The sequence below is a fragment of the Melanaphis sacchari genome, unplaced genomic scaffold, assembly GCF_002803265.2.
Source record: "Melanaphis sacchari strain LSU unplaced genomic scaffold, SCAv2.0 Contig0_pilon_pilon, whole genome shotgun sequence".
NCBI lineage: Eukaryota > Metazoa > Arthropoda > Insecta > Hemiptera > Aphididae > Melanaphis > Melanaphis sacchari.
In genome coordinates, this window is record NW_020270366.1 from 25,742,052 (window position 1) to 25,768,027 (window position 25,976).

A 25,976-nucleotide genomic window follows, 5' to 3' on the forward strand; every position below is an offset into this window, starting at 1 on the left:
CAAAATGCATTTTTTCACATTGATCATAAAATATTACAACGATTTTGATTATATTTTGTTTGCATAAGGTATAGAGACACTCAATACAATATTAATACAGTGGCTATTGAACGTATAATTGTTATTATATTATACTGATTATACTGACAAATTGTATTATTATTATACAAATGGACAAAATAAACACGTGCACAAAGATAATTCGTTACAAATTATGCAAGTGAGTTTATTTTTTTCTGTGTATGGATTAATTTTATTATGGTTGGTATTATTGACATTTAATTTATATAATGGTCATCAGCTGTAGTGTGTGTTGTTAACATTGTGAATTGTTGTAATACTGTATCGTAATAAAACAAATAAAATAATAATTAATCAGATTTTATGTTTTATTATCATATATTATTCTTCATCAAAAATTTGTTTTTAATTAAACATTTTACAATTTTGTTTTTCGGTAAAATATGAAAATACATAAAAAAAATGTCTGTTTTGGAAATAATAATAATATAATAAACAAATACAAATCTATACAGTTCATGAGATATTATGATAAAGGTTGAAAACACTAAGTCAATTAAAAAAAAATTAAAAAAAATATGTTCTACTAACTGAAATTATAAATAATAAGTAAATATGTATATTATACAGTTAAAAAATTGATACTAGATAGTACATTGCGTGACGCATTGAAATAATAAATAACAAAATAAATTATAGTCATAATAATATTATGGAATGGAAAATTAACAACGTTGGTATTAAAAGAAAAAAAACCCAATTAATTTTATTAATATTACTAAGTCTATAATAGTATATATCATATATTATTATTACTATAACATAATATATCATAATATTTTTTTCACGTGAAATCGAACTATTTCCGTATGGTATAATATTATTAAGTGCACTGCGAAAATATTGAATATTTTGATTAATTGACATGCCATTTATTAAACGTGGGATAAAAACTAGACTTTTTTTATTTTTATGAAACAATCTTCTTTGCGTTACTTACAAATCGTATTATAATGCGTATATTCAAAAAACGAACATATCGAATTATTTTCTAAAATTTGACTAGATTTAACGCTACAACCTTATAATAATGATAATAATAATAATAATAATAAAAAAAGAAACAATAAAAACAATAATTATAATAATAAAAACACGTAGTTACTAATAATTCTCGACGGGTACGACGATATTGTGTTGTTTAACACGGGCGACTTACCCGAAACGACGGTACCGCGATCCCGGATGCCCTATTTCATGAAATTATAATTGGTCTTGGAAATCCAACGAACGGATTGAGCGTGCATAAATACACATTTTGTGTACATATTTATTGTTCGATGTAACGATCGACAGTACAGAGGAGATAACGACGAATGACTATGTAATTTCGTCATCGTAAATTGGGCACATGTACGACGATCATATTATTATATAATAATATAATAATATTTCGCGCTATTTCACCTAATACGTAACCTATATAATATTGTTAATAATAATATATTTAACATTATAATATTATATATCGTAATTAAAACGATTTTTTGGCTCCGACTTAACGTTAAAAAAAAAAAAAAATAATAATAATAATAATGATAAAACAAAACAAACAAACTTGAGGCTTCGTCCTATACACTCTTACCTAATAATTATTTGTACATTAAAAATAAATCGATAGGTTTTATTTCCTCTTCCGTTTTCCGGTTGGTTTTCTGCCAACGGAACACGTCGGTCGACGCTCGCCGACACCTAGTCGGGACCCGCGGACTCGACCGATATTCGTCGTCATGGCGAGAACACCCGGAGGCTGCGCAACAGTTTCGCTAACACATTGGCCAGCCCTTCGGCGTGTCTGGTGAGCGTTTCTGTGCACACGTCTGTGTCCACTAACAGGCCGTGGAACGTGCGCAGCACGTCGGCCACCTTGAGTATGAGGTTGCGGGTCTGCAGCGGCGACGATGTGTGCCTGGTCATGTTGCCGCTGAGCACGGTCATCCGGCGCAGTTGCGTCACGCACTGTGACAAGTTCGTCTGGAATTCGGCGCTTTTCGGGTTCATGTAGCACCGTATCAGGATCTTCGAGGACGTCACCAGCTGCCTGGCTTCTTGGCACAGTATGTCCTTAGCTTCCTGAATTTGGGCCGCGCGCAAAATAAAACAAATTAATGCCATGCCACATTACGTATATATCGTGTTGTACAAGTTAGTGTCGGAGAGGAGTACCAATCCAGACAACACCCGTTCCACCCGTCCTCCACATATATAACTCTGGCGATAGCGTGTAAATGCCTCACCACCCATATTCTGCTAATACCTGCTCGAGAGCTTGCCTCGATAATAACGTTTTGGCGAACGTCCACAAACGCTTTTAGACCCCGAGACACTTAATACATATTTTTGCTCTATTTTGGTCTATATAATATTAACACGTAAAGATTAGACTGTACATCGTTTATTGTACACAATGACATTTAATTAATATTAATAAACCTATGTTGATGCGTATTTGTATAAAATATTATTAAAAATGATTTTGTTCGATAAATTGTGCATCTGTACTTAAGGGTTTACAACTTATAATATGTATTTAATTAATTAAATAACTCGTCCGTTACGCAAGTTTAGAGATGAAAACATACTATTAATTATCATAAATCAAAAGCGGGCTAAAAAATATTGCAGTTATTACTGTTTCGGTACCAAGACACGTCGAGTCCGGAAATAAATGATAAAATGTCTGCAGATTAAATTATTTCATCAGCATCATATTTCACACACACAAAAAAAAAAAAATGCGTGAATCCAAGTGATATTACTCGATTACAATTACAACCTTTTTGCCCACTAAATAATGAAGTAAACTATTCTGTGTTGTTAATGGTGTCAACATTTAAATATAGTGGACGAATTAGAATAGCGCAATGAACGGAGACATTAATATTATATATGTGGAGTAAGTTTAAAAATTGCTTAAAAAATTAAAAAAACTCACAAATACGTCATGAGTATAATAAACTTTCGAGCGGAATAACATAATATTTTAATGATGTTATCATTTTATAATAATATGTGTATACGCAGAAAATGCTTGGCGACACATCCACTTACACATTGTGTGTAATATGAATAATATTATATATACAATAAGTAACCTCCCCCCCCTTATACTTTATACACAACTTATTATTAACCAATAATCGAATACCTCATAGACATTTTCCATCAGCTCTTAAACAAAAAACATATTATGGAAGACGAAAACAACACTCAAAACTTAGATCTAACCAAATAACTATAATTAGTTTAAAAATGATTTTTTTTAAAATTTTTTTTTTATGAACAACTTTTTGACTAGGTATTTTTTTAGGAGATTGTTCCAATTGGTAAATTATTAACAATTTTTAGAAGAACATTTTATTTGATTGAAACTTTTATGAGGACATTAGCGATAAATGCGTAGCCAAATAACCTATAAAAAAAATGATGAAAAATATGATTTTGAATAAATCGATTTTTGTTATCTTTTAGAAATTCTTAAAATAAATGATTTTTGAATTTTTAAATTTACACAGAATACGTGATTTAGTATTTTATTTATGGTGTTAGAATGTTTTATTGAAATTTGAGTGTTTTATTCACTAAATAATATTTATTTCTACATTTGCGATGTTATATTACATAATTATATTTAATACATTACTAACATTAAAAATTATGTATATTACATTGAAGCCATGCTAAAAATCGTTTTATTGAATATAATAAAATATCAATGTTCTAAACAAATCGTAATACACCTATTATACAGTGACCACCTAGTCAATAGTGAGGTATATTTTTTTGAAATTTACAAAAGTGAAATATCTCCGGTTTTTTATTTTCAGAATAATTGGTGATGATAATTTTTAAAAACAATTTATTAACTAAGTCTAAGAAATAAATATTGACGGAAACAAGTAAGGTTGAAATTTAGTAAACACCTACATCTTAAACACGCGCATAATAATATCATTCGTTACCTGAAACTTGGTCTCGTCTAGATGCGTACCGCCGCCTTGAGCTTGGGCTACATTACACTGTTCGCCGAACTCGTTCAGTCTGCCCGTCAGTTCGTTGATAACAGCCACTGCTTCCCTGTTGGTCGAATAGCAACCATTCCGCATTAGCGTTTCCTGTATCACGTCATATAAACCAATTCAAGTCAAAGGCATTTTAATTAACATTTAAAGGGATTCGGGATGAACTGTTTCTTGTGGAAAAAAGACTTATTTTCATTCCGACGATATAGATATTGGAAATACATTTGGATTCCTTACAGTTTCATATTACAAATAAAACTGATTAGCGGCGATTGATCTACATTCAAAATCATAGATCGTACACACAATGATTTTGTTACACATAACTACATACCTGTGACGGCATCGGCGGCAACGGCGGTTTCGTCGACAGCGTCGAGTCCACCCTAGGCGGGACCTTGGGTTTGACGCGAGGCAGCGTCATGTTCTGAGCCCGGGTGGGCAGGCACGGCGGTTGAGAGTCCGACCTGCTGTCTGGGCCTCGAACAGCACGAGAAACCGGGAAGCGTCTTTTCGCTGGTGGCAGCGCACGGGCCGTCCGGCGTGGTAGCCGCGCTGGCAGACGCCCCAGCCGCGACGGTCCTCGTCTGGCCGACGCTCCGGCGACGGCGGTCATCCGTCTCGTCGCCGGAGTCCGACTGTCGGTGTTGGTGATGGTGTTGTTGCTGGTTTTCGGTGACGCTGTCCGAAGCTGTCGACGTCATGATCGACGACGATGCCACCGATTTTGGAGGGGGTGGTGGTATTATGAACGAAGATATCTCTTCGGACGTCAACACCGCGTTGGACCGTTTCTCTTCCAGCCGCCCGTCACCGGAAGTCTGTTGCGCAGGCGGTGGAGGCGGTATGGTCATCGTGGCCAGAAACGACTCTAAGTCCAAACTCATGAGATTCGTGTGGTTTTTGAACCCGTTATCCAGTACAGAGTCTATATTACAAATAAATGCCGCTCAGTATGAAATTAAATCCAGAGATATACTTATACATATTATATATCAGTATATACATAAACGAGATTGTCTTGAGTGACTAATTCGTATTCAACGCAAAGCCGAACCTATTAGAGCTATCGATTTGAAATGTTGAGGGTAGAATAACATTAAAAATTTAAGAAAGGATTTTTCAAAATTTTGATTTTAAGGAGCTGATATCGGCAAAAACCAAAATTTTACGTGTAATTTGTATACCTATTTACATTGATGAGTTAGCGTTTATAAGCTGTGAGCCTCTAGTTTACATTTTTAGACTCGCTTTTTCATATGGAAAATTGTATGTGGCATACTCCAGAGTCAGTATGCCCACAAGTTATGTAATTTTGGCACCAAATGAAAATATACCAAGTGTAGTTTATAGATAATTTTATAATAAAATTATTGCCATAAATTACTTCTTTTTATTATATAACAATTAAAATTTTGCGGATTAAGTCGCGACGGGTAACCCACTAGTTTATATATATATCTATATATAAAGTAATGATGCAATGTGATCTTTATTTGTTGTATAGATAAAAAATAATACAATTGAATTTAAATTAACAAAATAAAATAATATTTATTTATTAATTTTAAATTGTAAAAAAATTAAAATTGTATCATAAAAATAAAAATGTGTACTAAACGTGTGCTGTTAATAAAAGAATATGATATAACAAACTGTAGTAGGCATACCTAGATATACATATAGAAATACGTAAAAAAGTTTTTATGTATACTATTAGTACAATTTTCATAGTATACGCTAATATACAGTTTAAATTATATAAAAGTTGTTTTTGTCTTCAACAGTAAAAACAAATTTGCAAGTCTAAAAAAATAAATATTTTTTTAAATTTTGTGGACACATTATTTTTAGAAATCTTGAAGTTAATTATCACTGATTATTAAGCGTATAACTTGTTTTATAAATCTACACGTACCTAGAAACCTGTCCGCGTTCTGTTGGTGGTCATAGTCGGCGAATAGCGTAGGCGGTAGACTGCATTGGCTACCTGCGTTGGAACCGTTTATCTGATTGATTTTCGTCTCTTCAATAGGTGGCGGTATCAAAGTCAAATCTATCAAGTCTGGTTCTAAGTACAGACTGCTTCTAGGTAACGACCGGTTGTCCTCTTGCAGGTTCTTCCACAGTTCCTGCGGTCGATACACAATTATATTATACATATAGATATATACACGTCTAAAAGCGCGTCCCGTTCATCGCCAACCTATCACTAACCTGCAGTGCTTCGTGTCCCGAACTCGCGGCCAACCCTTCCGGACTGTGCAATCCGAAACTTATGTCCGAGTCCCTGTTGCGATTCCGTTCTTGGTGCGAAGGACTGGTTGAGGGTGTATTTATTGACTCAGTGTCGCTCTCGAGATCCCCCAAGTTCAACGCTTGGACCGCGGCAGTTATGCTATCTTCGGTGCCCTTCTATACATATGCACAAATATATATTAAAAATAGGCCAATGGTTATTACATTTCGACTAGCCAAAAGATATTACGCACTTGAGCTAACAACAGTAGCGAATCGCTGTGTTTAAGTTGACCCAGGTTGGTCGGAGGCGGTGGCAACGATACCGAACCGTCGGAAGATATATGAGAACCATCCGAGTCGCTGGATTCGCGTTGATGTCTATTCAGATATTGCTCAGAGTTTTCCACTAATTCTTGCATCTCGGCCACTCTTCTTAGTACTTCTTCGTTATGAGTATCCACAAAGCTATTTTCACTTTCCAATATTTCTATGGAAACTACGCTTTGAACATCGATTCCTGATTTATCTTTTATATCACCGTTCGATTTATACCCTAAATTACCGTTTTCATGTTTTTTCAAAGACCTACAAAAATTATATTATTATACTAAGATTACATGTTAATCTTTAAATTAATTTTAAAACATAGGTAATACAAAAAAAACACTTACATTGTATTCATATTGTTGTCTACATTTCCATTTTGCATACCAGTTAATATTGTCCTGTTTAAAGATCCGTAGTCATTTGGTTTGAGCTAAAAATAATTACAGTTATAAATTTTATAATTTTTTTTTTTTTTTTTGTTTATTTATTTATACCGACCATTTCGTGTTTGAATGGAGTGTACATTGGACAAAAAGCAAAATTAGTTAATTTTTCTTGTTCTTTGGCGTACATAGCTGATGGGCCATAACTCCAAAGTGTCGGTTTCACAATATGATGAGAATAATATTGTGGTGCTAAAATAACAAAAAACATAATTTAGTCAATTTTATTGGCATGTGGTTATAGTAATTCGCTATTTAAGGTGTGTATACTATTAGTTCTATTTAATATTTTATTATAATATATAGACGTTTAAAAAAAAAAAAAAAATATACTAAGTTTTTGTGTCATCAAGTAATATACTTTCAAAGTGAAAAATGATAAAGGTACAAAATAGATACTAGTAAATAAGTATTACTAATCATATTAATAAAATTTATGTTTTATCTGAATGTATATAGTTATAGTGATACTGATACACGATTTATGTTATTTTTTATAAGTTAATAACACAGTAAAATACATTTTATTTTATTCAAATATCAATTGTTATTTACCACTGTCAGTGTGTAATAAATCACCTTCCCGATCGATAGGCAAATTCATAGACATCAAAAGTTTAAAATAGCCTTTTAAAACAAGTATAAATTCATCAGTATCGCGGTCTTCCATACAAAAACTGACTTCCTAAAAGAATATTCATTGAACATTAATACTAAAATGATAAAGTTTTTCAATAGCTATTGTGTTTACCTTTTGTACTGTGTTTTGTAAATACAACGTCACCGTACTTGAAATTTGATCGTCTTTTTGTACTTTTACCATCGTTACTTGTTCAATATCTGCCAAAGGCACTGGCTGCAAAGAAAATCAATAATATTCAGTAAATAAAGGCGATAATTTTGTAAAAGTTTATAAACTAATCCTTATTTCCACTTAACATTGATAGAACAATACGTAGAAATAAATTAAATTTTGTTCATATTGAGCGAACTGTTCCGGAACTCTATCGAGTATAACAATATAACTTTATCATATTAACGCGTAGGTATATCAGTTTATGTTTTATACCGACATGTATAAAATTGCCAAACGAAGCGATAATACTTTTTTATAGCCGACATATTTTTTTGTACGCAAACTATATAAGTGAAATTATAAGATGCTTACCATACTGTTACGTAGTCCCACGATCTGACTAATTCCCATTTTAGGACTAACTAGGATCACCGTTTCTAAGTTGCAATCCTATAGACACACAATATCATTATCATTAATTTTATATTAAAATTGAATTTACCCGATCTGTTGTTAATGCACTTACCCGGACATTGGTGGAGAAACATTTTGCACCGTAACTGGGCAATTCAGAAATGATGGTCAAGTAGTAAAGTTTTGCTTGTAACGCTGTAAGTGTTTTGTAATTGGTACCCGTCATTGTTTGGTTAAGTTTCAATAAATGTGTTAGTAACTTCCGCAATTCCTTCCGTTTCATCGACTCCATGAGCGATATGGGTACAAACTTTTCTAAACCGAACTCCCGTCTATTTAATAAATAAAATAATATTAATTAACAATTATTATTGATACGATGTATTTAATTTAACTTTTTTAATAATTTTATTAATCTATAACACCGTGAGTAGTACTTACTCGATAGCTTTGACCGTGACTTTACAATAGGGAATATTATTAGCCATAGCATGTTGATGGATATGTAACGCAGCTAATCGTAGAGCTATGTCATACTTGAGTTCCGGGGCATATCGTTCTTGAACTACGTCATTACAACACTTCAGAAAAAAAAGAATGGCGTCAGTCAGGGGAGTAATCTCGAGTATTAACAATTGGGCTGCGTAAAACTTACTTGTAAGTACAAGTACTCAAATGCGTTCAAATCTTTTTGAGCCAAGTCGCAAGCATCTCTAGGCACGAATGCCACTCGGAATAAACATCTAAGATTATGGGAGCCTGGCCTCGACGCAACCTTTTGGCATGAAATTATCTATGTATTAAAATTAATATATTAAAATAATTTTATCGAGAGACGCTTACCCTAGCTAAAGTGTGTTCGGGGTCCAGTAACGTGAGTTTATGTCTACGAAGGCTTTTGACTTGTTCGAGAACTAACGCAAAGTGTTCTCCGGCTTTAATACACAATTTGTTTTGCAACGAAGCCACGACATCTTTTACTTTGGTCGTTGAGTCGTATTTAAATGATTTGGTTTGTCCATTTTCCAGGAACACTTTGAGCACATTGGGTAACAATGCTATGTTCGGGTCACCTCCACTGAACGCCGACACCTACATAATAACGATACAATGTTGTATATACATAAATATTATTAAATTATTTATAAATGATTCTCTACGTTTTCGAAAATATCACTGCGATGCTCTTACATAATACATAATTTTTGTACTTAATCATGCTTATAAATCATTTTAAATCATTCTCGTAAGTAATGCTATTAAATTATATTATTGTCGATCGATTTATTTAAAACGACCTAACTGGATTGGAATTATAATCTTTGTGTATAAACTTTATATTAAATTATGCTATCAAAGTAATATAACTCACCGGACATAATGGAGAACCATTTACGAGAACTCCTTCTGCAAAACGCACTCTAGACGGATTAGATTTGAGCTTAGCTTTTTTTGCTGAACTCAGTAAAGCCGACTTCCTAGCTGACTGCAATCAAATATAAAACGATTATCAATTAACAACAATATAAATAGTGAAAAAAAACTTACATTATCGAGGGGAGGTTGACACACAAGTAAAGTGATTGTCTCGTTACAAGATCTCACTAGTTGTATTACATAATCCCTAAGACCATTTTGAACATCTTCATCGTTAATCTGAAGAATTTGATCACCGGGTAAAAGTTTAGTGTCACTAGGTCCTCCCTCGGTAACGAACCTGTAACCAAAAAAAAAATAAATAAATACTTTTAAGTACAAATAATTTAATCAGTATTCAAATTTATTGTTGAATAAAATTGAACACAACAAAAATATAGAAGTTTTACATAAAATTTAACTGCAATTATTAATTAATAAAAGGTCAAATTGAATAGGTATTTTATAATGCTTTCTCTATTAATATGTATGCGATTTCATTTTAATTTTAGTACCCAAATGATGAACTGCGTGTGTTTTTATTATAATAATATTTATATCGATGTACAATTTACTTGTTCAAATATTATTCTGATTATGAATCAATATTTTTATCTTCGGTATCCTCGAATAGTATAAAAGACGAAAGTAATCATATTATATTTGATTTATTAATATTTTCATATTAAAAGTCGTGTTTGTTGAAAAGTTAGTATATATATACCAAATAAGATTTCACACATTAAAATTCCGTACAGCTATCGTAAAAAAAAATAAAAGTAAAATAATTAAACGAAATTCGAGCTATATATTTAAATTTGAGTTGTCTCATAAATAATGTATATGCACGTTTTCCCGTATTAATAAATATTTTTAAATGGAATACGTTTTTAAAATTAAAATCTTCCGATCGGACTTGCTGAAATTTACTGTACAGAAACAAATGCATGAATAGGCAACAATATTATACGAATTACCAAGTCGACGTAAGGATAAAACGTAAAACACCTACAACAATAAGTCATGTATACATACAATAAATGTCACATAGACCTTCGTATTATAGGTGCGAATATTATTAATTATTATCACATTATGAGTAACGCACGGCCCTCAGAATACGCACATTTGGACGTCACATAATATATTATGTTCTAGTCCATTTGCCGATCCTAGCGAGTTATAATATTTGATAATTTGATATTCACAGAACACAATCGGCCGGCGAGCAGCAATTTCTATGGCAAAGAAAACGACCATATGGTAATAACCAAAATAATAATGGTAATGATAATCAAAATAAAATCATGACATATACCGCATTTGTTGTTCTGAGTATTTTAATGATTGGATTCATAACGTAAATATAGAATTTCGCCACAACCATAAACGGTCGGGTGTCTGTTTGTACGTGTTTAAATGGAAAACGTCACTGCTAATACCTATTATCGTTCTTCGGTTGAGAGCTTTTTCGCTTATGTCGTGTTAGCGTTTAGTAAATTAACTGTTATTCTTGTAACTATCGTGGATTCCCAACAATTCTGGCGAAAACGATTCCAAAAATTGTTCTCTATTGGATATTTATTAAAACGCACGTACTTCTATAATTTAGTATTACATTATTACAGTTGGGCGTTTGTGCGAAAAGCGGCGAGCGGGACAATCAACCCTTTAGACTGGAAAACTTTTTTATTTTATGAATATTTATATATTTTATCATTATTTTCGGCCAATTTATAGTTTTTGCATGAAAGTTTATTGAGCTGTTAATTAATATACGCATCGACCTTTAGACATATTCTAAATATTCCTATCTGCGAACGACAAGTTTTAATACATTTTCCAGAAACAAAAATATTGATTTAATTTAGCTGAATTTGTTAAAAATATTAACCTATACAAAAATAAAATTATGTCCGCAATAAATACGATTTTTGGTTTTTTAACACCAATCAACTATTTCTAATATTGTTAATAACTGTGAAATTTTTTCGCGGAAAGACAAGGTTTTTTCTTATGGAAATTATTTTTACTGAATGATGTCTACTGGTGTATAATATAGGTATTAATTTAATGTGCCGATTTAATTATGTCGATTACTTTTTAATATATGCCATGTGATAGTATTTAATGTGATTTACTATAGTATAGTGATAAAACGAAATGCAAATATTTAAATATGACCTATCACCTATTTATTCACATTATAAATTATTATTATTATACTTACAATGCTGTCATATATTTTTCTGTCTAACTATTATAAAAATAATAAATGTTATATTATTATAATCTGCCGCACACCTAATTAAGTAAATAGCTGGTAATTAGTTAGTAAAAATTAATTTTGAACACAAAAAATATATTTAATGAAAATATGATAAATTGGATAAAGTATAATATCATTTTTTTTTTATACGTTTTGCTTATTTTATTACTCTATAGTGGGTAATTTACGTTGAAATTAATTGAATAGATAGTCAGTTTTAACCACCCTTAATAAATTTTTTTCGAAATTTTAATGAAGTTTTATAATTAAACTGCATAGTCAATTACAGTTTTTATTATTTATTATTTGGTATATATCACGGTAATCTATGTATATTACGTGGTTTTCAAAAATGCTGTTTCTTAATTTGAAAAAAAAAACCGAAACAGCAAACGTATTAATTTTATATATGTTTTATTATGCAGGAGATTGATTAACGGGCAACAAACAACAATAATAAACAAACAAAAATAATAATAAAAAATGAACCTATTCAAAATGACAACATCAATTGCAATTGCAAAGTCAAAAATGCGATATTTACAACTATTAAAATGGTGAGATGCCTAATTACGCGATAAATCATAAGTCTATATATATATACAATGGAACAAAATACTAGATAACTAAAAAGATTATAACATATTGGAATAGTATTCATTTGGTTTTTTGCACGTATTGGAATAGGTACTTATATAATACATGATTGACATTAATTATGAGGGTAGCAACGTAATTATTATACAGACATATAGTTATACAGATACAGAAATAAATGTATATATTGCGTATTAATATATAATATACAAAATATGTACTGCTATTCAATCACGAAAATAACGACTAGCCGGTAGACGGGGAAAAAAACCCAAAAGACAAATCAGAGGAAAAAACTCCCCAAAACATCTAGCGGAAATAAAAGTCCATGCTATTGCCATATATAATTATTCTATTTAATATTTTGTCAATTATAGGTACCTACTGTAACATAATATAGAAAACTGATAATAACCATAGTCATTACAACAATAATAAATAATATTAATAAAATAGTAATATTTGATTTGTCACTCATTAATCAATTTTCGATAATTCATAAAATAATTAAATAATTAAATGATCAAAAATTGAATAATTACAATTCTGTCATTATCTCTTAGAATAAATATCATTGGATTTTGATTCGGAGTTTTTTTTTTTTTAAGATCGGTGTATAATTCTTCCATGCATTTCATCGTGGACTTCTTTCAATGTACTTTGATATCACTATTGTATCATAATTTTTCACAACTTTTATTTGATTTAATAATTTCCATAGTGTGTATAAAAAAAACAGATTTTTTAACTCTAGATTTACTGTATCGTAGGACGTGTAGTTACTACCTCAACAACCATGGGTAAACTAATGGAGAACTACATACTTTCAAGTACTGGAATACCCATTTGAATGGATAAAATACAGTCTACTTAATTTATACTGGTTAGTACCTACCCAACAATATAAATTAAATAAAACGTCAAAATATTTATCAATAGTCGGGTAATAAAAAGAAAAACTAACAAATATTAACGCAAATGAAATGTAAAGCTCATATAATTTAAATTTATTTTTCATGGGTTTTTTTCCTCAATTTCGATGCGAGCGAATAACCACAGTAGTAAACGAAAACGGTTTATATTACGTATAAGGCCGTCAGAATGAATTTGAAAACATCTCTACTTTCGTCGCGTTAAATGTGTAAAGCGAACCAAGTAAACGATACAAATCCTATTAAACTTTTGTAATATTATGATCGTGTTATTTTCCATCATAATAGTTGTGTTGTTATTATTACTATTAATATATTATTATATTTTACGAGTATTTTGTTGAACGATGCAAGTCTTCGGTGAATTATCACTACTTGCGATATTGTATTTAACCTGTCATCCACCCGGTGTTATCAATTTGTTTTATAATATTTACGGTATAGTTTATCATTAATAATGATTTTATTTTTGACAGAAAACAGCTGCTAATCGATTATAGAAATTAATTGATAGACACGGGCACCCATTGGAGAGGAGCAAGACAGGGCACTTGCCTCCGCTGAAAAATATGATAGAGGAATCTAATATTTGGTATCAGTATTTAGTATTGGATTGATAAAAGTTTGGTCTAATCCTAGTGTGATGAAATTTTGTTTATTGGTTTACTGGCTCATTGTGAATATTACCCTTTGATTTTTTAAATACACAAAGTTTTTATATCATTGTCTCTAACAACATGCACATTAGAAAGATCAGTCAGTGCATTAAAAAGAGTAAAAAGTGACTTAGGTCGACTTTTTGTGAAGATCGTTGAAATGGGTTGTGTATGATGAGCCTTCATTACGAAAAAGTGAACATAAATAAGGATATTTTTATTTAGGGTATCATTAATGTGTTTGGGATGAAACGAAAAAAAATTGCAGTTCTTATTAGACTACTGTTCTCGAAAAATAGATTTGATTGTATTATTTGATTTTCTATTTTTTTTTCTATACTAATTAAAATGTATTTTAACTAATTATACGTATATTGTATATATAACAGTACAAATATCAATTATTATTTCATTAATAGTTATACTTAGCATAACTGCATATTTACATTTATATGTTAAAATAACATTAAATCCTTATTATTTTACATTTGAGAATTTTTTTCATTTTGCCCTTCTCTAAAATTTTACGTATGGGTATAGGAAAGTATGTAACAAAGTACTCACTTGTAACAAAATGGAAAATTGGGTTTATCAAAACATTAACGATTATATTAATAAAATAATATCTCTAATAAGTTATTCATTTTTCTTGCACTTAATTGATTTACAAGAAATACAAACATGTAAATAAAGTAAAATAAAATGATTATTTTTTTCATACTTAAATAAAATTCATTTTTATCTTGGCAAGTCTATAATTCTAATAAATCGTCATTTGTTTTCTCGTTCGTTAAGAATCAAAACAAAACGAGCATCGATTTGTATTCTACTAAGTAAGAATCTAATAAATACCTTAATAATCGTAGTATTTGCCTTTTGGTGACACATCGAATTTATTTACCAATTTCGTTGATTTCGGTATATAGGTTTATATATTACCTACTCTACATTAGATTACTTTTCGATACCTACGTTTAAAATGATGACATATACCAATTAAAGTGACCAAACGTCACTATACGAGTATATCCAATTTAAATTGTATGCACAATGTAAATGTCGATTAAAATTTACAACATTTGAATATCGTATTATATTTTAGGTCTCACGATGCACGTGATCATAATATGTTTACAGCAGATTTAAAAACAAGCATTATTTTTGTATCATATATATATTATAGACTAAATATGGTTTTCTACCTATACATTTTCAATAATATTCTAAACAATCAATAATTTAATTTGTTGCGAAGAATAAGTATGGTTACAGTTCTTGCCGTTGCCATAAAAACGTCAAAACTAATGACGATATATATATATATATATATATACGACGCGCGCGTTTAATACTTTCCGAACTGGGTCAATCACAAATTGACATTCAGTTATTTACGGCCGTGTAATCTATTATTTTGTCTGCGAAATGTATATACTAACACTCGCACACACACATTAACGTGTATAAAAATAATATAGATCCTTTTCTGCAAATCGAATTGGACACGGGGTATGTATAGGAAAAAAAATCCAAATGCGTATACAAGGCAGAAGAATTTTTTTGACAGCCGAGTGTGCTGGACCGTGTGTGTTTTCCAATTTTTTTTCCATTATTATTATACTTGGTAGAAACCATATATAATAGCAATAATGGGGAATCTCGCATGTTTTGTAGACGACTACCTGCGCCAGTGTGATCATCTTAGGGGCGGGGAGGAGGGAGAAGAGGATCCCATTGAAAACATACACACAAACGACTTAAATATATTCTTCTTATTATTATTAGTATTATATTATAGTAACTCCAACTGAATATAATAACAACACGCCGAGAAGAAATATATTATATCTTCGGCGGATTAGCTGCACGATACAAGCATAAATATATTCCGTAGGCAAAAAAAATTAAACTATTATCATTATGATAGATATTATATATTAATTTATAGAAAAAAAATATTATATTGTGTTCTATAATATTATTTCAATCATAAATCACGTCATATTTATACAAAAATACGATTTTATTGAATAAATTAAATAATACTGTATAAAAACCCAAAGGACAACAAAACGTACAATTATTATTATATTATATAATTAAAATTAAGTGTGTGTGTGTATATATGTGTATAGAATGTAGTATTTACTATACAATTACTTATAAGCAACTACACTAACTTCGATAAGGTATTTTTCTATTTATATTGTTATTATAAAATAGATTTTGAGCATAGGATAATTACCTTAAAACCTTAGAGGGATGGAGATTATGCTAAAAATTTGGCAATTTACTGGGTTTATTTGTTTGCTATGATATATAAGTATAATTATTGTATCTATTAATAAATTCATATTCATACAATTTATGACTTGAATATGAAAGCCATTCTTATTTTTTTCTGGTTAAATTTATAGTAAAATAGTAGATAAAAAAAAGTAATTAATACAAAAAAAATTGAGACTAAAAAATAAGTTAAAACGTATTATAGTCTCGGGTAATATTTTAGTTTTAAATTTTAATTAATATTTTTGAGAAATTAAATATTTGTTACATAATATAATTCATTATATTATTTACTCCAAACTGTGTATTATAATTTATAATCCTTCTGTATAGTATTTTGTTATGCAATTATCATAAAAAAAAAAAGAATATATGGGTTAGTGAGTACTTATCATGGTTAGATTAGAGATTACCGTGTATTTCTACCCGGGGAGATTATACTCTATTTTACACATAATCTGTCTAGAGCCAGTTGTATTCATGTAAACCGCAGGCATAACTCGCTAGTTAAATTATAATAAATAATAATATATCGCGCCAACACATTTTGACGCGTGTGCGTGCTTGTATAATAATATGTATTCTAAATAGATCGAATACTCCGTCATCGAAAGATCCAAAATATAGGTGGACAGTAAGACACTACGAATAGAAATATATAGGTATTACAAAACGGTGGGTAATATTGGTGGAGATGGTGGTTGAACGGCATATTATATAAGCGGAAAAATACATTATTAATACTTCGTGAGACGTTTACAAAAACTACTTACGATTTTTTACGGGGAAAATCAAAAACTACAAATTCTGGCATCGTGTCGAATTGGTGTCAGTCGTTTTTGATTTTATACGTGATTGATGTAGGTATGTACAAGATAGGTATTGACAGTATGGTAGGTAGATATAGAGTTGACAGTCGATTCAGCGGATATTAACGAACAGCGTTTTGATAAAATAATAATAGAATACTTAGTATACGGTATAATATAGGCAAGTACTTCATGCTTTAATATTTCATATAATTATAATAGGTACTCATAATATGTACGTCGGCGTGTCGTGCGATCCTCTAATTATCCGTGAATTGAATACTAAAACAATATAATATGTGCTTCCGTATATTTGATATATTATGATATAATATCGTACTACACTAATTTGACGTATCTACACCAATATGCATGAATATGTTGACGTCATACATAATATTATTGATTGTAAGGGTAATTAAATCCGTATCCTGGTATCAGCTGTTATAAACCTACTGCAGGCTACAGCTATAATATTATATAGCTGACAAGCGACCACCTACTATAAATAATAATATAATAAAATAATCAATAAACGTATCGAAATTTAGACCGAATTGATATTATAAATAATTATTGTAATTTCCATATTAAACGCAAAATCAATTAAGTATAATATTATTACCGCTGGAGAGCTAAAATTACGTTAAAATTTTAGGTTAATAATTCGTGATTTTTTCCATTCAACTATATCGAATTTATCTAATATACACTTCTCCTTTTCCTTCGGAAAGAAATATCCTAAGTTGTTACTCATTTTAAAAATCAGAATAATTCTTTTGCCGTTCGAAAACATTAGAAGTATCAGCCACTGTACGATCACATAATCAAGATTCAGATCCATACATACAGAATTTTAACCATGATAGCAATCATAACTTAAAACATTACTGTCTATATCACTTTAAACTTTTTGGTAAAAATCGCAATCAAAACAAAACATAAAGAATATATAAGCAAAGTAGGTAATTCAATAATGACGAATACACTGCACATACGTTATCTCATGCATATTACGGTTTGAAAGAACAATCGACTCTTGTTTATGACTTTAGAACAGTGTTTTAAAATAATTGTTATAAACATATTTTTTATGTTTCTGCTCATTTGCCCATTAAATAATTATTTTTAGATAATTCTTAGATATAATATTGATTTCATACTAATAATTAAAGTTATAGGTTAGGCAATACGTATTTTTCTTATAATATATACATTAATTTTTGTATTAATTCTATACAAATTGCAAAATATATTCGTCTTATATAATAATAAAAAAGTATTCAAAGTTTAGATGAGTGGAGTAGTGAACCTGCATTTTGCGTGGTATGCCTGTGCCAATCCACTCCACTTATTTAAACTTTAAAAACTTATAAGTCAGAAGTTTATAACTTTATTCACTACTCGTTTGAATTTTTATCATAATAATTCTCAGAAAAAAATTATACTCTATAGTAGGAAATTAAAAATGTATTTTGTTTTTTAAAAAAGTAAAAACATAAAAAAAAAATAATAACGGTAGAAAGAGATAAACATTATTTTTATTATTTATTTATTTATTTTTTTTGAGAATTTTAGTGTTGTGTGTTGTAATAATGACTTCAATCATGTAAATAACATAATTTCATAAACGATGGTTAATAATCTATATTCATTTTATTCATTTTTTATCTTCACAAGATTATATATAAATAATTTAATTTAGAATATTCTTGTGTATACACAATATGTACTCATTTGTTATAAGTCTACGTGAAATATAAAATAGTTCAAAAGCTGAGCTAAAAAACCTAGAAAAAAATGACTTCAAAGTAATATTATATTAAATGTACATACTTCAGAATTAAATTAATAAAAACGAGTGTATTTATATATTGTGTTTATGGTTAAGAAACGTATTATTTTTTAAATAAAGTTAATATGCAATATTATAATATATTATTTTACAATAACTATGGGTAAACATGTAAATTATTGTTATTCAACATTAGATTTTTTTTTTTCATATTTTAAATAGAAAAGACCATTTTATAAAAAGGAGTAAATGAGATAAAATAATAATCTCTAAAATAAATATACTCGTAAAAAACATGAATTAATGCTTTATAATTTATATAAATATATAGGTAGTACCTTTTAATGCAAAAATGTACACTAAAAGTATAATGTATATATTATACAATACCGAATGAATAAATTATATACGAAGCGCAAGATATAAAAGGATAATGAAGGTATATGTTTAATATTAATTATTAATTGCTTTATATTTAAACATATATATATATAAAGTATATAATATATATATGTATAAATAAATGTAGGTATTGGATAATTGTTATAATAAAAATCTAGTACCACGCTGTTGGACGTGTATACTTAAGTGATTAATACGCTTTATCTCTCTCTCTCTCTCGCACACACATACATATACATATACACACCATAAACCTCAGTATTATACTGACGATAGTAATTAGAAGCAAGTCTCCATTATATCATTGCATAAATGCAATTATTACTCTAGTAGATCAGTACGTTATAATGTAATAATATATAATATATTATAAGTAGTAATTGATATGTGTAAACAACACCGATCGTGCAGTAGCGTCTACAATATAAAATAGATAAGTTGATGTAGGTACCTACCACACATATCATTACAACATGATTTTACGTAATTATTTTATCTACTACAGTCATTGATGATATAAATTCAAAATCGAATTATAGTCTGTAGTGCAAGATTTGAAATTTTAAAAGTGCAATACCTTCTTTGTCAGTTGAAAATGGAAAATGTTTGAATTTCCCTTGAGTAACCGTCAAAATATTGCACTTAACAAATAGACGCTCGTTACATTCATATATACGTATTATATACATATAACTTGAAGAAAAATCGTTTCAAGCTAATATGTATGATGTCGAAATACTAGCATATAATATACACACACACACACATATATATACATAGATAAGTCAACGAATAATTCAAAATATAATTTTCTTCAATATTATTCTTGGACGCAATACATAGCTACAATCATGATGATTATAATTTATTTTGTATAATAATATGTGCATCTAATCAACTATACTGAATTTATTCAAGTGTACGTTCAGACGGACTTCGTGCACTATATGTTATTGCAGTTACATCGATTTTTAAGTTATTATTATTACATGAACGTAAAAGAGAAATACAAGAAATTACAAGAAATAAAAATAAATAAAACAAATTATTATGTATTATATAAAATATGACTATTAGAGATCGGTTGTGTTTATTCCTTAAAAAAAAAAATTGGTTTTAAAATAAAATATTGTTTTTGTATATCCGAGAGTAAGTACTTAAAATTGTTTTTCCTACGGTCAATTTTTATTTTTCCGTATGCGAGAAACGTGATTGTAGTATTTACTTTTTATTTGTACAGACTTGTACACCTACCATTTTTATTCATTTTTTTTTAAATTATGCAGAATTTAATGCTACTTTTGAAAAATAAAACGTAATAATTCAATAAGCAATCAAATATATAACTTTAAAAATTGTAATTAATTTTATTTTTATATATTTATTTGAAAAACATTATGTACGGCCCAGGTGGCCAAGTTTAAAGTTTGTACAGACGAAATGAGCGATGACAAGTGAGCACGAAAGTAAAATATAATTTTCTCAGAGTGCATTAACTAAGGAAAAAACGTATTTAATTTGAGATTTTATATATTACTGCAGGACTCTTTGTTCGCTTTTCAAAAAATTGTGTTCGAATTGTTTGCTGTAGATTTAGGCGTTCAAATAATACTATAAGATCTTAGTAAAAATTAAAAAAAAAAAAATACCATTTCAGTAGATTTCATTAAATTTCCTCAAGAAATAACGAATAACAAAATTCAGAAGAATGATCTTTAATGTAAAAAGTAAACGTATAAATCCTTTAAGCCTAATCTCCTCGTTGCTGTGTAATGTGTACGGTTGACATAAATAACGTAATTTATAGACCAAAGTATTTTATATTATACCAATGACGTTTCTGAAACGATACAAATTAAAGTTATCCATGATATATTATATTATAGCTTTTGTTTAAATTATATTATAATATGATATAAAATAATACGTTTATCATATATTATACAAATGCACTATGCGCAATAAGAGTATTCAAATAATGATAAAACGAAATGACGGCAAACTAAATTTTGTTATCTTGTTTAATATTTTACACAATATTGAGCATTATATATGGACGTTTAGTTTATATATTATATTTATGAAAACTTTCACGCTTCATGGTATATAGTGTTATTTAGTATAAAAATTGGTGATAGGTACGCACTTCTACTTCTTAATCGTGTTTATATATATATATATGTGTGTGTGTGTGTATATAATATATATACTGTATATACTGTATATATAAAAACATATTTATATATATAAATGTGTGTACTGGTATCGAGTATTTGACATTCGTTTTTTTTTTTTTTTTGTTAAGTGACGTTTTCAATGAAAATAACTGGAATACACAAAGGAGAAAAAGTAACAAGAAAAGTCAGTAAACCAATCACAAAGTAATCATATAATCTCGAAAAATTGTAAAGGACCATTCAACGTCTGTTGTTGATAGTCATAAACAAGTATAGGTACCTAAGTTCAAATAAAATCGTTATTAAAGAAATGGTATAGAAATGTGGAATAGTACTTATATAGTATTGGTCATTGGGATTTTATATTTTATTTTTTCCTCAGATAAAACATGTTACAAAACCATTGATTGTATTGAACCCAGACATTTTTAAATATTATAATTAACGTATCATAAAGATAATAAAGCACAAAGATATATAGTTAAGTACATTATTAAATTAAATTTAGTTTTAATTCATACTCCTGTGGTGGAAGACGCAGGTTTATAAATGAAAACTAACTTCAATCCTCTTTTTGAATTTTCGCAATTAATTTATTTGTTTGAATAAATGTCATTGTAATTGATTATCAGAAAAAACAATTTAATACCTATAATATACCTATACTAAATTATTAAACATAGTTAAGGTCGTCTTTTGTTTTACCATAAAGTGATGACGATAATAATTTTAATGATTGTGTTTAATATTTTATGAAAGTAAATTTAATGAGTTCAACTATATTAAAATTATGTCTTTATTAACAGTGGGTATATTATATATCACGTGAGTTATATAAAATACACTTTCATATCAATAATTATTATATTCACTTCGTTAAAGATTATTTAGAAACGTTTCTTAAAATGTTTAGTAATGTTTTATTAATAAAAAATAATATAATTGGTGCAAGAGATTTATCTTTGAAAGAAAAGTTTTGCGAAAAATTCACGGATCTGTTCAAAATTATATAATGGAGAATAAGAAACGAAAAAAAATTATCTAAAGAGGTTACACAACTATAAAATAAATATCAGTTTGTTTTCAAAAAGCAAAACGACGGGAGTGGACTGAGAAAAGTCTAATATTAAATGTCCTGATCAGAAATCTAACAAAAAAGGAACCAATAAGGGGAATAGATATCTCGCCAACGGTGATTAGACAGGGCGAGTAAAAAAATCTCAAGTATAAACACAAATACAAACAATACAAACATATAACACAAATGGAGAAGTTTAGTGAAAACGTGCAAAAGGCTACAATGGCTTGTTTAATATTAAATAATATATACATACATAACTAGTTTAATTGTCTATTTTCATATACTAAATACGTTTATAATAGATTTAAGATAAAATAAACCTTATTCATAAAAAGCAACTCGAGGTTAGCTTAGATAAAATTAATTATAAAGTAAAAAAGTACTTTGTACATAGAATAACTTTGTATAATAATTTAAAGTACGTCAACAGATACAGTATATTGTATTTGTTCATCTAGGTAGCTATTTATTTTTTTTGACTTAAATCCTTATACACGATTTAAATTATGAGTTTATGACATATATCTCATAATTTGTATAACGTATAATATGCATTTTTTTTTATCATTTTATAAACGACCATTGCAAATATTGTACAAAGTTAATCTGTAACCAATTATGGGTCGTAAATCATAAACGGGTCTATACACGTCAACAACTTGCTGCCTAGGAATATTTTCCGTCGAATATTTTTGTTTTCGACAAATTATCTCTGGCAAAATATATTATTCACTTTCGTGTCTTGAGTGCTTCATGATAGCATTTAAACATATGTATTATGCATACTAAAAATAAAAAAAAAAATAAAAAATCTGGTAAGGTTGATTGGTTTAAAATAAAAAAATAAAATATAATTACATAATCAAACTATAATATCGTTTACGACAATTTTATACGTTTTAAGTTTTGCAAGTCTTTAAAGTACTTCATTTAACCGTTTAATAAAATACGAGTTTAAAATTACTAACAACAGCTGCTGCTGTTAAAAAAGAAATAAATGGAGCAAGCAAACTTAATGATTCACAAAAAGCTTAACGAAGTGGAAATATAATATCTATAGGTACTATACATAATATTTTATTTTTTTATTATATTTTATTCTATCGTTCAGTTATTATTTTTCAATAATAAACAATGAAAATAGTGTGCGCCCATTGAGATGGGGGGGGGGATTCGGGAAACTTGTCCTTCTCTCCTGGAAAATGATATGAACTAATAATTTAATAAATATTATGAAATAACATTATAAATATTTGAGAACATTTTTTATTTTGCCATCCTTTCTAAAATGCTACTTATATGGATAATTTGATTTTTGAACACCTTAATTTATATTTGTAAACATACATGATGCATGAATGATAAATGTAATGTATATAATATTTTAACTTGTATAATATAGTAATTGAAGCGTCACTTTAGTCGGTAACCACAAATGAGTGATTGTTTTTCTTAAATATTGTTATAGATTGTGTATAATACATATTTAAATATATATATATCATATATTATGGTTCTAACCAATATTAGCAAACTTAAAAGCGGACAGACTTAAAATAATAAATTATTATGATCTTAGTATTTATTGGAAATTTTATATTATGTACCTATATGGCAATATACTGAAATTATTAATTTAAAAACAACGGTAACAATGACTAACATTCTATTTAATACCTAAAAATAACTATTAAAAATAAAACTGTATAATAAAATATTATATTATGTAATATGTACGTTATATTATTTTTATACATAATAACAATATATAAAATCATAAACACGTTGTAATGAATTTCAATAGAGTAACACTACGGTATGGTTTGCATAAGTGCAATTTGGGGGGAGGAGATTTTCTTCCATGAAACTTTTTTGCAGGCGCAAATATATATTCTATTTTAAGTTTTAATTTATTATAAATTACAACATGTTTTCTTTAAAATTATGATTTTTTGTTTGCGTTTGATGAAATTACGTATATACTATTAATAGTTATTAGAATATTTATCAAAGTGGGAAAATATCTTGCGTAAATAAAGTTATGTTAACGTTATAAAAAATATTGAGGTATAACTTAATAAAATGATCAAGGAATATGCTAAATTCTTAAAGTTTTAAGTTAATGTAGTAAAGATATAAACTTTGCACAGTTAAAATAAAATAATTTTTTTTTAAATTTAAATTTAAATTTATCATTTACAGCACACATTAATATATTGCGTCAGACGTTGCTCAATTCTAATTTTTTTTAAATAAATAACTATTTTGAATTAATTTATCTTATTATTCCTTCTTATTATTATTGAACATTGCATTAATGGTTTAAGAGGTTATACGTTTGCGCTTGTTAAACTATTGAATTGAATATATATTTGTTTAGTTTTGTTTAAAATTATTATCAACAGTGTGAACAAATAAAAAATATAAAATTAATTTAAATGTTTCACAGTATTTATCAATTTTTAAAGATAAATTTTTTAAAAATATTTTTGATGGTGATTTTAAGACTAAAATAATCTTTAGAGCATTATCTCTTCTTTCTTTATGCTTTTACACACAATAAATAAAAAGTATTTTTTATATTTTGTTTTCTTAAAGAATTAACACAAATTAGTTGGTATGAAATACATTATCGAAGACATTTGTTAGTGTTTTTATTTTCACTATTAGGCTCCTACTACAAGAAAAATGGTACTGCTATGGTGCTGAATAGTGAATATAATATATTCGTGGAATTTAGATGTAAAGGAAATCATACAAATTGAAATTGTTATACAGACATTACATTTTAGACTCTGAGTACTAGTGGAACCCGGAAATCGTTATGAAATGCACGTAACTATAGAGTATAGGTTAAAAAAAACGGAGCGTCGAGATAGGAATATAGTCAATGATTATTATTATAAAAGACATTGCGAAAATAATGGCTAAACTCATTAGGGTAAATAAAATGTTACCAATAAAATTGTTTAATAATATACTAATGAATAGTATTTTCTTTAATTTTAACGTGTTACAAAATTCTCCAAGTGTTTAAAGGGTTCGTGTTAATAACAGACATATTTTGGAGCCCTCTTTTTTAAAATCAAAATTAATGCATAATGGAATTACATTTTTTATTTTATTTAACAGATTGTTTTTTGTCGTTGTTGTTGTTTTGAGCGTTACTCGAGACATTATGTCAAGTGTCTTGTAAAAAAAAAAAATAATATACAAATTCTAACACAAGTAC

General features: G+C 28.4%; 1 protein-coding gene across 1 annotated transcript in view; it reads right to left on the reverse strand.

Moving 5' to 3' along the window:
- Positions 1-1,575: 1,575 nt before the first annotated feature.
- The window catches only part of LOC112598825 (FERM and PDZ domain-containing protein 4), a 95,448-nt gene continuing 71,047 nt past the window's right edge, over positions 1,576-25,976 (reverse strand). Inside the window, 18 exon segments of the mRNA XM_025345496.1 lie at positions 1,576-2,154; positions 4,044-4,196; positions 4,438-4,570; positions 4,572-5,031; positions 6,022-6,235; positions 6,321-6,518; positions 6,596-6,929; positions 7,016-7,101; positions 7,170-7,306; positions 7,670-7,799; positions 7,866-7,970; positions 8,283-8,360; positions 8,437-8,656; positions 8,766-8,905; positions 8,980-9,099; positions 9,168-9,416; positions 9,697-9,810; positions 9,873-10,041. Coding sequence (XP_025201281.1) covers positions 1,810-2,154; positions 4,044-4,196; positions 4,438-4,570; positions 4,572-5,031; positions 6,022-6,235; positions 6,321-6,518; positions 6,596-6,929; positions 7,016-7,101; positions 7,170-7,306; positions 7,670-7,799; positions 7,866-7,970; positions 8,283-8,360; positions 8,437-8,656; positions 8,766-8,905; positions 8,980-9,099; positions 9,168-9,416; positions 9,697-9,810; positions 9,873-10,041 — 3,385 coding nt within the window. The 3' untranslated portion in view covers positions 1,576-1,809.